The sequence below is a fragment of the Culex quinquefasciatus genome, chromosome 3 (assembly GCF_015732765.1).
Source record: "Culex quinquefasciatus strain JHB chromosome 3, VPISU_Cqui_1.0_pri_paternal, whole genome shotgun sequence".
Classification (NCBI taxonomy): Eukaryota; Metazoa; Arthropoda; class Insecta; order Diptera; family Culicidae; genus Culex; species Culex quinquefasciatus.
The window spans coordinates 147,221,994-147,236,322 of NC_051863.1; the positions used below are offsets into that span (position 1 = coordinate 147,221,994).

At 34.9% G+C, this 14,329-nt stretch overlaps 2 protein-coding genes across 2 annotated transcripts; both read right to left on the reverse strand.

The window, feature by feature from the left end:
- Window positions 1–8,497: 8,497 nt before the first annotated feature.
- Window positions 8,498–9,462, reverse strand: LOC6036413. The gene is made up of 2 exons (XM_038263576.1): window positions 9,258–9,462; window positions 8,498–9,199 (listed from the first exon to the last, which is right to left on the reverse strand). Exons 1-2 carry the CDS (start codon window positions 9,432–9,434, stop codon window positions 8,750–8,752), a joined length of 627 nt encoding a protein of 208 aa, XP_038119504.1. The 5' UTR covers window positions 9,435–9,462; the 3' UTR covers window positions 8,498–8,749.
- A 2,517-nt stretch (window positions 9,463–11,979) lies between these two features.
- On the reverse strand, window positions 11,980–13,651 carry LOC6036412 (origin recognition complex subunit 4). The gene is made up of 3 exons (XM_001846413.2): window positions 13,353–13,651; window positions 12,795–13,292; window positions 11,980–12,737 (listed from the first exon to the last, which is right to left on the reverse strand). Exons 1-3 carry the CDS (start codon window positions 13,542–13,544, stop codon window positions 12,048–12,050), a joined length of 1,380 nt encoding a protein of 459 aa, XP_001846465.2. The 5' UTR covers window positions 13,545–13,651; the 3' UTR covers window positions 11,980–12,047.
- Between the last annotated feature and the right edge of the window lie 678 nt (window positions 13,652–14,329).

Consider the following 14,329-nt stretch of genomic DNA (forward strand, 5'->3'; position numbering starts at 1 on the left):
TTCCTTTTATCTACAAGGACTTTGCCGCCCTGGGCTCCTAAGTGTATGAAAGTATGGCACGGAGCGACGGCGCCTAATACCCATATTTACACAAAGAACTTTAGAGCTCCCGCCACGGGATTCGAACCGACGGCCTCTGGATTGTGAGTCCAGTGCGCGGTACGATTAATCCACACGGGCGGGCAGATAATTGACTGTTAATTTCCAGTGAAAGTAGCTTTGTTTGTACATAAACATTTTACAACACTTAAACATGTTTTCCTTACTTAAAAATGTTGTTCAAAATTGCATAAAAGAAAACGGAAAGCAGTTTAAGCTATTTTATTTTAGTTTTTTTAAATGAAGATTAACAAATTACATACTACGCGAGCAAATTTAAAAATAAAATATTATTATAAATGAAGTTCCTCATTCATTTGTGGTAAAATGAGTTTGTTTGTTTGTTTGTTTATTTCAAAGGGTTTTTTCAAGCATTTTTCAATGTTTTGTAATTATGTGAAATTATCAAGAACAAATGTAAAAAAAGTAGAAAATAAATGACTTTGCAAACTTTTTTGAAATACTCCGATTAACCTTTCGCTACCAACACAATATTATTTCAATTATTTTACTCATCTGGTGAATCTGTTGTTTAGGTTGTGTTTTGTTTTTAAATTTTTTTTATCGAATTAAATTTCACTGCATGAGCTTAAATAAATACCATTAAAGATCAATATTTCCATCGATTCCTTCATAAAGCATTGTTACAAATACATTTTGTAATACAGTTCAGACTCGATTATCCGAGGGCCTTGGAAAAATTTCACTTCAAATAATCAAAACTTCGGATAATCGAAACTCGAAAAAAGCCGTTGTCTTAATTTTAGTTGTTGAGCTTTAGTATGACCCCTAAACTACTCTAAACTGATTTAGAATGTTTAAATCCAAAATGGCGGTGATGTAGTATTTAAAAAATGCATTATTCAGTTCACAGTCAAGACTCGATTATCTGAAGACCTCGGAAAAATGTAACTTCGGATAATCGAATCACGATTTTTTTTTTCTCTGTCAATTTTTTATTGTCGAGCTTAAGTATGACCCATAAACTACTCTAAAATGATTTAGAATTTTTTAATCCAATATGGCGGCCAAAATGGCAGTGCTCAAATGTGGAAAATGCATTTTTCAATTTAAAAGGCAATCAAATATGAAAATTTGACTAAAATGGAGTCGCAAAATTCAAATTTGATGTTAAAAGCAAGAAAATAAAGAAATATGAAACGACTATTTTTTTGATTCGATTATCTGAAATCCCATACAAACCTACAGATAATTTAACTTCGGAAAATCGAATTCAAATTTGTTCGTGATTTGATTATCCGAAGTCCCATACAAACCTTCGTATAATCGAACTTCGAACAATCGATACTTCAATTTATTGAGGCTTCAGATAATCGAGTCTGGAATGTACACAAAAATATAATTTCAAGTAAAGTAAAATCAAAAAATTAAATAAAAACGCTAAACAAGACAAAATAAGTTACTGAGGGTTGTATAAAACACAGAAAAAAAAATATGGTATTATTCATCAGGAAATGGTGACAAATTTGTGTCAAAAAAATTAATAATTTTACCTCTGAAAATGTTGAATATACATCAGGTTCACATTTTTACAAATTTTTTATGTTCTATTACTAAAAAAATTTTCAACATTCCAAAATTCAACTATTTTTTTCTGTGTAGGCTTAATTTCATAAAAGAAAAAAAAACAAGATTAATAACAACACAGAATAAAAAGTTGAATATTGGAATGTTGAAAATTTGGTAGGTTGAATATTACCTCTTTTTTGAGTACAAATAAAAAATGTGTAAAAATGTGAACCTGATGAATATTCATCAAAAACTGATGAAAATTCATCATTTTCTGGGGTAAAATTAATCATTTTTTTGACACAAAATCTGTCACCATTTCCTGATGAATATTACCATCATTTTTTTTCTGTGTAATTAATCCAAAAAATGCACTGAACTGAACTATTAGAACAAATATGTTCTAGTATTTTAAAAATTCAAGAAATCTTATCAAAATTATTTACTTATGCGTGATGTCTAATCCAACTTCTCATCTGTTTCTTAACCTGACCTGACCTGCTACTGACCGCCCAGAGCGCATAAAACGCCAAGCGAAACTGGCCAATAATCACCTTTTTCCACTCACTACTAATGTATGTCCATCACATCAACAACTTAATGCACCGCTTAAAACCGCATAAACGATCGTGCAGCAATCGGCAGGTACATTTATTTACAGTAAATTTAGCGCCTGTTACAACTTATTTCACACCTTTTCCACCCTTTTTCCAGCCCGGGTTTTGTCAGTGTAAAGTGTACCTCATTACCTCCGACTAAACAACCTGTTGGCCACAATTCACCCCCTCCCCTCCTGGAGCCACTACCACCAGACCCAGACCAGGAAGGAAGACGATGATCATTCAAGCAAACACCACCAAATTTACCCACAAACTCCCCCCTCAAACCTCCCAAAACACTTGCCTTGGGTTCGACGAGACTCTTGGATGATAAATAAACACAAATAATGAATTTGATGATTGTTATTATCCTCATCAAAGACGATAATCATGGAATCATAACTTGATTGCGATGGAAAATTGTTGATGGTTCACATGCAAACGAGGCTGGTTTGGTGGTGTGGTGATGGTGTTGTGCATCTCGCGATTCTCAATTTCTCTCCTCACCCCCTCGCGCGTATTTGGACCCCATGGAAAAGATCGCGCGAGTTTTGGCCATGGTGGCAGCCGGTGGCGCCTCGGCCAATTCCGTGGGTGCCATGGGGGTAATCTCTTCCCCTCTCCTTCTACAAATAAAACAAACATAGAAAACATCATTTTTGATTGTTGAAATTCGATTTATTTGACTGTTAAAATTAACTTCACATACAAGTGCTGTAGTATATTTTGTAATACATTGATCAACTTTTATCTTTAGATAAACTAATCAACAGTAAAATCTATGTATTTATATTTATAAAAATAATTTTCATATCGACAGAAAATTAGAACTATAAATAATTTCAATATATTTCCCACCCGCTTCAAAAATGTTCCAAACGTAGGGGGCAAAACGGTGTCTTGAAAATACTTAGTTTTTATTGAAATTAGCAGGGCAATCAACCAATCATCCTGCATTGTTATTTTTCATTTTAAAATATTTTGAAAACATAATGGAAAACCGTAATGGACCCAGGCAAAGAAAAAAAAATCGCTTTGCTTAGATTTTTAAACTTATTAAATTTATTTTATGACTCTTTTCTCAATCACTTTGAATCCAAGAAATAATTACGAGTTTCGACAGCCCGTACCCCTTTTTTTATTTGCAAATTAATTCCAATATTTTATCTAAATATTTTAAGAACCATCGTAACATCTATATTAAAACATACAGAACATAACAACGATTTTATAACACTGTAATTTAGTTTCAAGGATATTATGGTAGCAGTGGTTTTCATATAGCTTAATTTTCAGTTGACCATTAAGTTAATTTAAAACATTTTAAAATTTTATTTTAAAATCTTTTATTTTTTTAGCTAAAGATATTCGCGAAATTTATTTTGCAAACCTCACGCGTGCAATTCATTGCGCCAACTCCAAGCGGGCGCTCGTTCAAAGTTGAAAATTGAAAATGACGATCGTCAACGGGCGCGCACAACCGAACGATCAACGATTATGACAGCGGCGCGCGCAGGTTTCACTGGTGGAGTGGGGTTGCCATGGCAACGGCACAGTGATTGGCTGACGATGGCTCCGCCCCTCGTAAAGCTCACGCAAAGAGCAAGATCACACCGGCAGCGAAGAGGGGTGCAAGAAGCAAAACAAGCTTCGGTTTAGGGGTTGAAAATGGGTAGCTTTGGTGAAAATGGGGGAGCTTGACAGAACCGAAAAGGGTTGGTTGATATTTGAAGGCATTGTTTGTTTTACACAGGGGGATGCTAAAGGCAGCCATCTTGAGAGTTGAGATTAGGGTAGAGTAGTCATCAATGAGACACGGGTAACAATGATAAAATGGCTCTCACAAGTCGTAGTTTCAACCAATCAGGCTCATATTTGGGGGAAAGGTGTGTCTACTGGATACACATCTGCCATATTAGTGGCTTTGGTTATGGACGCTCCCTTGAAAAGTAATTCATAAATGTTTGATTATGGGGTGTAAAAGTAAATTATGGACAAAAAATACTTTTTCGCTCGTAGGCTGCCATTTACACAAAAACTAATATTTCTTCAAATTTCTTTCGACGTTCCATAGGGATTAAGTTGGGCTACAATGTCCTTTCATTAGGTTTGGCAAAAATTTAGAATATACCCAGAATCCAGGGCTGTCTCATTGTTCCCCACTCATTTCAGCCCATGGGTAACAATGAGACACTTTGATTTTTCTTCAAGAAAATTTTCAAAATCGATGTAAATCTTTCAAAACATGAATTGGAAGTGAATTTTGGCATATTTATAGGGATTAAACTTCATTCAACCAAAAATACTAAGTTATTTGGTATTAATACATGGATTTTACAAAATTTCAATACTTTTTAGTGTAACTTTTGTTATTAAAAATATCATGTTGGCAAAATTGCTCTAAAATGTTCAAGGCAAGTCACCTGCAATGGAACAATACAAAAACATGATGTTTTGCTAGAAAAATGTTGATTTTCGTAAAGTGTCTCATTGTTCCCCAGCTGTCTCATTGTTCCTGCCAAGTGCGTCTACAATGAGACAGTTGAATAACTCTGGCTGTAGATGTCGGATAGATCTCATATTTTGGTCAATGTTAGAACACGTTAAAAGAAAGATAATGCACCTTAAAACTCATTAAAACATTCTAATGAAAAAATTAGAAAAATCGTTGAAAGTTGAAAACCAAAAGTGTCTCATTGATGACTACCCTACCCTAATACAGCACAGTAAAACCAAAAAATATTTTTTTATTTATACTTCATTTTTCAACATAACATAAATTCTGATTTGCTGTAGTTAAAGTCAAAATACACAGTACTTCAGTTAAATGTTTCATGTGATAAAAGTACAACTTTAAATGAAGTCATCGGCAAGATGTGTTCTTAAGGATCCCAACTTTAGTAGTTTATTTTGCACATAAATTGAGGAAAAATCACCTAAAAAGCATACAATACCTTTTAAACTTGAATTGTGGTATAATTTTACATGAAAAAATAATCAATTTCTTTCCATTTTATGCCAGAAGTTTTTGTACTTTTTTACAGTGCGCAGTTGATACGTTTTGGTTCCGTAATGAACAGCTGTTCTTTTGTTCTGGTTTTGTTTTGGTGCCGTAAATGACAGTTCCCTTTTGTTCTGGTGCCATAATTGACAGCTGGTGGCTGCGGTCGAGCTGCCTGTAGTGAGATATAGATGTCGCTTTATTTACAAAAAACTAAAACCAGGGGGGGTTTTACACGTCAAGGTTTTTTGTAAATAAAAAAAAAATAAAAAAGCAACAAAAATATCTTCAGATATTTGTAAAATTATTAAGAACTGGATTTTTGAAAGAACTAAAAAGGAGATTTTTTTAGTGCTAGAAAAATGTTTGCAAATAATATTTTTGTTTTTTTTTTGTTTGCTTTAAAACAATCTTCACATTAACAAAAAAGTTGGAACGGTAACTTCAATTCAAGTAATCAAGATGATTCTTCTTTCCAGTGATTTGTTAGGATGTCTAGATGATTCTAGAACTTTGCTGAACTGAATGAACTTGATCAAATCTGAAATTTTTGCAATCAAAAACATCGTTCCAACCACGACTTCCGTTTATCAAACGAAACCTGTAACCAATAGACCACAGGAGCTCGGTTTCTTAATTACATATCGCAGCACGTAATTAACCAAAAATCACCATATTGATTTTAGAGTATTTCTCTACATTTTAGCAATTTTCATATTATATAGGTTTTTTTTAAATAGGATAAAACTTTGTAATTTTCTCCGCAAAAATAATATTTTCTTTAAAACTCCGATTTTTTTAAACTAATGATTACAATGGACTGTAGGGGAGAGTGGGGAGACTTGATCCCCGGGGACACTTGATCCCAAGCCTGTATCTCGTCAGCATGTGGGTAAAACATTTAGCTTTGTTCTAGAAAGTTGTGCGAAATTGACTAAAACTCATTGTAGAAAACAAAGAAAAAAATTAAAAAATGTTTAGATTGAGTTACACACATTTTTCTAAAAAGTGCTGCAAAAAACTTCCAAGAGATCTTTTTTCTTTGTTTTGATAAGTCTGGAAAACACTCAAAAATTATTCCAAAAAATATTTTTTATGCATGAATTGTTTGATAAACATATCAACTCCGAAACCCTTACGCTTTTGACGTAAAATTTTTCGTCATACTATTTTTACAATCAATTGTTTAAAAAAATGCGTTTAGGGAGACTAGATCCCTGCATTTTTACAGTCACTGGAATCAGCCTCAAGATTAAATAATTGGGCTGGGTTTTCGTACATAGTTTCCTTTAGTATAGTTGTACATAACTTACTGCAGTTTGAACCTTTTTTCAAAAGTTTTGTAAACAAAAATTACCAGCTTTTGTAAACATGCTCAATTTTGGTCTAAAAAAGAAAATTTCAAGTTTTTAAATATTTTGCATGCTAAACTTGTTATATTTTGAACACAAACGTACAGGTTTAATGTAAAATTGCTGTAACTTATAAAAAATTAAAAGTTTGGATGAATAAAAAACTATTTGCTTAAGATTTTTTCAAAATGATGAAAGGGGGATCAAATTACCCCCAACATTTTGAAAATGCCGGTTCAAAATATTTTTTTAAAACACTTGGCATGATTCGAAGAGTTTATCTGGTGAAATACCCTTATCAGCCAAACATAGTTGAATGTTTAAGCTTTCAATTCATGCAAAAAGTTCATAGTTTTGTGAGAAATTGACAGAGTTATGTGCGATACAAAAAAAGAGGATCAAGTCTCCCCACTCTCCCCTACATGCTATATACAGTCCAGACTCGATTTTCCGAGGGCCTTGGCAAAATTTCACTTCGGAAAATCGAAACTTCGGATAATGGAATCAAGTCAATTTTTTTTATTATTATTATTTTTGACTGACGTATATGAACCGTAACTTAAAAAAAAGTTTTAAAGTCAGAGATGGCGGCCAAAATGGCGGTGATGAAATTTTGAAAAATGCATTTGAATGCAATTAACCAGTCAAATTTGACCAAAATAAGGTCACAAAGTTCGAGTTAAATGTTAAAAGTAAGAAAATAAAAAATATGAAAAAAAAACCACCGGATAATCGAAGCTTCGGATAATCGAGTCTGGACTGCACCACATTTTCCATGCATTTTTGCATTGAAATGTGGAAATTGCGGCTTGTTTTTTTTTTTTTTTTTTTGAGTTGTACTCTACAATTTTATTGATAAAATGAGCCGGTTTCAAGTTACAGATATTCATGTTAGGTATATACAAATGTTCTATTTATTTTCGTTTTTTTTTTTTTTTTGAATTTTAAAAATACTTCTTGCAAAAAAAAGCCCCTTGAATAATATTTTTGGACAGCTCAGAAAGTTTCCTACAGTTTTCTCTCTTGAATTATGAGAATCGTACAATTAGTTTCTGAGATACAGCCTCACAAAAAATTCGAATCGATGAAAATGATTTTTTCTAAGTGTCACTCTCGGAACATCTTGTGAAATTTTTTGATCTTTTCAAATTTCAATTTTTCTTTAAATCAAGCTTTACTTTTGAAAAGGTCAGTTCAGAGAAAATTAAAAATTAAATATACATTTTCTATCCAGGTTTCCATTTTTTTCCAAAAAAAAAAACAAGATTTCATGGTTGCAATCATTAGTTTCCACAAAGTTTGAGTTTTAAAAAAAAATATTAGATTTGCGGAATAGAAAAATAATTTGCGGAACTGTACAGTGAAAATTCACAAAAACTCAAAATATTTATGAATTGACTTAAACATTTACAAAACAAATCGCAGAATAATGTACTATTACAGTGGATCCTCTGGCTGTCGATCTTCTCGATATCAATATTATTCCAGCAGTCAATAAATTTTTCAGTCCCTTTAAATACATAGATTGCTTTGATTTCTCTTTCTATGATTTGATAACTCCAGCTGTCGAAGGTCCTTTCAATATCGACAACGAGAGAGTCCATTGTAATTGCTGGTTGCACTAAAAATAAATTAAAATTTTGTAGTTTTTTTGAATTTTTTTTTTATTTTTCAAAACAAGTGTCTAATTATATTTGGTATTTGTATTTTTTTTTTTAAGGATTTAAGGAGCAAATATGTATTTAAAAAAAGTTTTCTACATTCAATAACACATTTTAAAACCATTGAATTTGTGTAGTACACAATCGTTTAAACTTTGATCATTCATGTTGTATTGTATTCAATTTTCTTATCAAGCTACACAAATTTAAACATTTTAAGATAAGACCTTAGTCATATTGATTAAATAGCAAAACTTTGACTCAACATTTATTTCAACCAGTTTCCAATGCACACAAAAGATATAAAATAATATTTATGTCCCTACAAACTAACATAAAATACATCAATACATTTTCCGTTTATTGTCTAGATTCAGAGGGCCAAACCTTAAAAATTAAAAAGCTTTTTGCTCAACACTACACAGGAGATGAATATTCATTAAAGCAGACGCATATTTCGTTCGTTGATACATTGTAGCAGGTTTCGTTCATCAATTGGCACTTTCATCACTGTTGATACTCGATCTTCTCCTTGCCGAGCTGGGCGTTGCTCTGGTCCTCTCTATCGGTGCGATAAATATAGGCCTTGTTGGAATGGACATCCGCTGCACCTCCCTCGAGTGGAACGTACTGAATAAGTTCACTCTTATTCTCACTCAGCAGCTGTTTCAGCTGGTGTACCTCCTTGTCACGTGCCAGCGAACCCAACTTGGCCATCAGATCGGGATCCTCCTCGAGGGCTTTGTCCAGCACGTCCCAGGATATGAACTTTAGGTCCGATCCGAAGAACAGGTCGTCCGAAAGGATATCGATGATGTGATGTAGATCTAGTGGCCGAACTTTGCTGTAGATTTTGCCATTTTCAGCCGGTTGACCGTTTTCAACCAGCCGTTTCGAAGGACGCATCAACCGCTCGAACCAGTTGTTGGCATTCTCGGAAGGATTCGCTGGTTCTGTCTACAGTGGAATCGAAGTTACGGTTGGACGATTTATGCAATAAAATAATTAACCTTACCAAGAAACCACCGCGTCGCCCAATCCTGGGAACACTTTTTGACTGCTTCAGGAAAAAGTTTTCAAAATCACCTCGACGTCCAATACGAGGGACGCTTTTGGACAGTTTAATGAAAAATCCTGGCGTTTCATCGGCAGCTGTAACGTAAACCAACAGTAGCAATACCAAAAGCTTCATCCTAGTTATCAGGAGACGCTGCAAACAGTTTGCTTGACAAAAGAGTGATCAACTCGAGCATCTAAACGAAGTATTTATATCAAAGCGGTGTGAACGTTTGTGCAAAGTTGCCCGCATGCACCTTTCTTTTTAAAATTTGAATATCGATTTTTCTTACGTTGGTACCTAATAGCTCTTAGTTTGGTATCTGCTTAACTTTAAGCAGTTTTTAACGGTTAAGTGTAGTCATGTCATTGAACTGCGAATGAAAAAAATAAAATAAAGGTCGTCGTGTTGGTGCTCACTTGTTGCAATAATCAAGTTTTAACAAAAAAAATAAGAACAAAATTTTAAAAATTTATATTTCCATTAATTCCTGCCTGGGGTGAGTTAGTTACACTGAAACAAAAATGACTTATTCCTTTAATTAACTTTTTAGGATGGTACAATTTTATTTGAATTTTTTCTTAGAAATTCACTGAAAATTATTCTTTAATGATTTATTTTTCCTCCTTAAAACAATATTTGTTCATGATTTTTTCGACATTTTTTTCAAAATATACTGTACTTTCCAAAAATATTCAGATCTTGTATTTAAAACCTTGAGGATTTGATATGAAGAACATTTCAGTGAATTTGGACCTGTGTGTTCACTTTTTCGTGAGTTTTTTTCTGAAACAACTCGTCCAAAAAGGTCACATTTTATAGTTTCCACCACCAATCTCCAAGTTTTATTAAAAATTTCAAAAATTGAAAGATCTACTAAGTAAAGTCTAATTTGTAATTCGCAATTTTTAGTGTAAGAACGGCCCTTGACCGGTCTTATGCACCAGGTTCCCGATGAACACGCACTGCCCTTACACCTACATCTCACCCTTGCTCTGAGTCAGTACGAGCAACACGCTAGAACACGCTTTGAGTGTTCGCACCTGTTCCGGTTACGCATTTGAACTCGTTCCGGAGGTGGTACATTGCGTAGGGATTGATGTAAGTATAAGCGCAGAACAATTTATAGTGTGCCTGTCAACTTTAGTTGAAGCAAAAAATATTTGGAGTTTGAATTCAAAATATAATTGTTATTTTACTGTGAATTGTTTCCTACTGAAATCTTTCCTGATGTTAAGTCGTATCTATCTGTAGATATTTTTTCTGTCCCGGTGTTTTGTTAAAATTTTATGGTCCTAAGCATGTTATGAAAGATTTTCCAAAAATTACAATATTGATATGTGTGTTAATCCTTTAATCATTCCATAAATTGAGTGAGGGCTCGATCCTCACTTGTTTGAAAAAGGAGTAAACAATAGACATTTAAGGAAAATGTACTGAATAAAGAATCAGTATTAAAAGAGAAATAGTAATTGCATGTTAAAGAAAAAGGCTTTTTGTAGTAGATGAAAACAAAAATGACAATAGTTAATAGATTGATTAAAGCTTATTCAAATAAATAAATAAAGAAATAAATCAACAAAGAATCGGCAAATGATAAACATAATTGACATTGCTACCAAATCAAGGGATATGTGTTAAGGAGACACAATCATTAATAGACCGATTCTTAGCGAAGCTACACCAAAATGTCACATTTTTCAATTTTCAATATTATTTTTAATATGAAAAAAATCATTTTTATGATGCAATAATTGCAATGTGCTTTAAATGCGTTTTCTTACCTTAAAAACCAAGAACATTGACCAAAAGTGGTCTGCAAGCCATTGTACGAGAGAGGAGTTTTTTCAAAAATCTGCTCCTTTCGTTGTCCCGTCACGAAAATAAATGGCTGGCAAAAACTCAAATTTCATCCAATTCTTTCAGTTCAAGGAGCAAAAGATTCGTTTTTTAATTTGTGATAATGTGTAGAAGAGCAAAAGTTTTAATAAATCAAACTGACAAAACTGTAGCGATTTTTGTAGTGTGCCTTTTAAAAGTCCAGTTTTACGATGTTGTCCCGTCACGCTACATTTTTATTTCAGGGGAAGCACAGGTACTATATGGTTCATTCTGCATGATATTTCTTTGTAGGAAAATCAATTATCTTTCTTCTTTTATTTTGCCACTACAGCCAAAACGCTGAAAAAACTTGGATTTTTTTTTGAAAAGGAGCCGAAGAATCGGTCAATACATAATAAAGAAATAGAAGATAGATAGTAGCTGAAAGTAGAAAGAAGAGAAACCCCGGTACATCCACACAAATCAGGTACATCCACAACCAATCCACAACAGTTGACTCAACATGCTGTGAATCAAAGCAATACCGTCTACAATCCCGGTACATCACACACAAATCAGGTGCCACCCTTGGCTTGCTTATTGAGCAAGTTTTATTTCAAATAAATAAATTCAAAATAAGGAATCTTGAAAAAATAGCGAAATTTTTCAAACTTACGCCTTATTTTACTCAATAGGTAAGTAGATTTTTTCCACTTCTACTTCCAATTGAATTGAAATTGATGCAATTTTGTAATAATAAAAGTACATATGTAGCTACTAGTTCTTGTACTAGTTACTAGACTACCCAGGCATTTTATCCAGGAATTTTCAGATAATTGTAGAAAACAATACTAAAAGGTGTTCTTTATAGATAAGATTTTATTGTAGGAAAACGAAAAACACAAATAAAGGAAAACAAAACCGACCTCAAATGAGCGAACTCTGCGCCCACTGACACACCTCGGTGGGCAGATTCTGCGACTTGACGACGGCCTGTCCGATCTGACCGTACGTAAGCAGCAACCGATGCAGCTGGTACTCCTTCTGCACCTTCGACGTCGACGCGTTGCTGATGGGTGCGATCAGCTCCAGATTCTTGACGTGTTCGTACGCCTTCAGCACCACACTCCGCTCGATGCCCTGCATGGTGGTGCTGGCGTTGGCAAATTTGTTGTACCGCGTGAGAATCATCTCAAAGTTGAACGGATCCCGGTCGTAGATCTCGGAGTGGTGCTTCATGGCGATTACCAAGCAGAGCTCGAGAACGGAAAGACCGCACAGGATGTGGATTTTGTCGTCACCTTCGAACTGCTGCCCTTGGGCTTGGACTTCCTCAACGGTGAGCAGTGGATTGTCGTCGTGCAGTTGGCAAACGAGCTCGAAGAGGAATGTTTTGAACGTTGCTTCAATCACTTCGTAGTCGTACATGTTCTGCAGGACGGAGATCACTTTAGGGTTTGATGCAAGGGCGTCGATGTGCTTGTTCCATTGGGAAATGGTTTTGGTGCTGAAACTGAAGCTTCTTGGGTCAAAAACACGACGCAGAAGTGGCAATTCTTGATTTTGGAGAGCGTCCTCCGGTATTGGTTTAAAAGTTTTGTTGTATTCCTTCATTTCCTAAAAAATATAACAGATTAGGATATTTCTAACAGTAGGCAACGTTCCGAGACAAACCTTATCTGTGGGCAGCTTGAGAAGAATTTTGAACAATTCGACTCTTCCTTCGAAGTCGTTTTCTTTCGGCAGCAAAAATATTTGACGATGAGAAAAGCGAGATTTGACTCGTTTTTCCAGCAATTCAATCACATCCAATCGAGCAGTGATTCCCAGAACACAAATCGGAGCCTGGGCGGATTGGGCCACATCGAACAAATTGTAAAGCAAGGTTTGATTGTGATGTGAGCAGAAAAGGTCGAATTCTTCCAGAATAAAGACCACACTTTTGGACTTTTTCTTATCTCCTGCTTTGAGACATTCCAGCAAAAAGGCAAGATTCTCCGCAAACGAGCCAAACACCTTCCCATCCACGGCATTCTCCAGGTTCATCTGGGCCGTGGCCGACTTCAGAGCCAGGCGGTCGTCCGTGTGGAGCAACCCGTTCAGGTACACAATTACGGTGTTTCGGTAGAAGTTGGCCTCCGGGAGCAAATCAGCCAGCACCGATGTTATCAGCTAGAACACACAAATCTCTCAATAAATGAGCATGTTAAGTAAGTTATTCAAACAACTCACCGTTGTCTTCCCAGAGCCTCGCGTTCCCAGCAGCAGAGCCGAGTTGGACTCGCCATGCTCCGCCGTTCGGAACAGCAAATCTCGGATGTTTTGCCACTCGGACTCATAGCCGCGAAAGCTCGTCACGTCAGTTTGGAGGCGGCTTTTCAGGAATTGACGAATTTTCGCCGTTTCACTTTGCAGGACGGGCATCACGAGATTGGAAACAGAACACAAAATTGTAAATTAATTAACATTTGAAAACAATCACAATCACGTTCATTCAAAAATTGCGCTCAAAATCGAGAGTCGACATAACAGTACACCGTTAACACAAGTTGTTTTTACCGCGCAAAGCGAACTGTCAAACTTTCACCCAAAATTTCAGACAATTGGGTACTAAAGTCCTATGTCAAATTTTATGTACAACGGTAAAAAACACGATTAAATACCATTTCTGATCACTTTTTTTCATTTTAATGCAAAATTTTTTTTTGACAAGACAACATTTTTTCGATGGATCAACTATGGTCCCCTTGGAACGAGCTGTCAAGTAGGAGCTTTTCTGTCAAGAAGGACCGCGAGGTTAATTTTTCAAAATTGATTTGAAAATCAATTTTAAACTCTTTGTGCTCGTACAAAGGGTCATTGTACTCAGAAAAATAAGCTTTATCGCTGTAAACAATAATATCAGCAATCTAAGCTTCATTTTAGGACCCAATTTTGTCCATCCAATCCCGAGATATCGTGGCACCCATAAATCTGGAGTTTTTTTTTTTGAAAAGGTCCTATAAACCAAATTTGAATTTTTTGCTTTTTGGGTGTTTTTAGAACCGCCTTGAGTCAGGGGTATTCAAAAACACCCAAAAAGCAAAAAATGAAAATTTGGTTTATAGGACCTTTTCAAAAAAAACTCCAGAAATCAACTCGTTGTTATGAGAAACACGCTCAGAAAGTTTGACAGTTCGCTTTGTGCATGGCAACATTTCTAGCTTAAA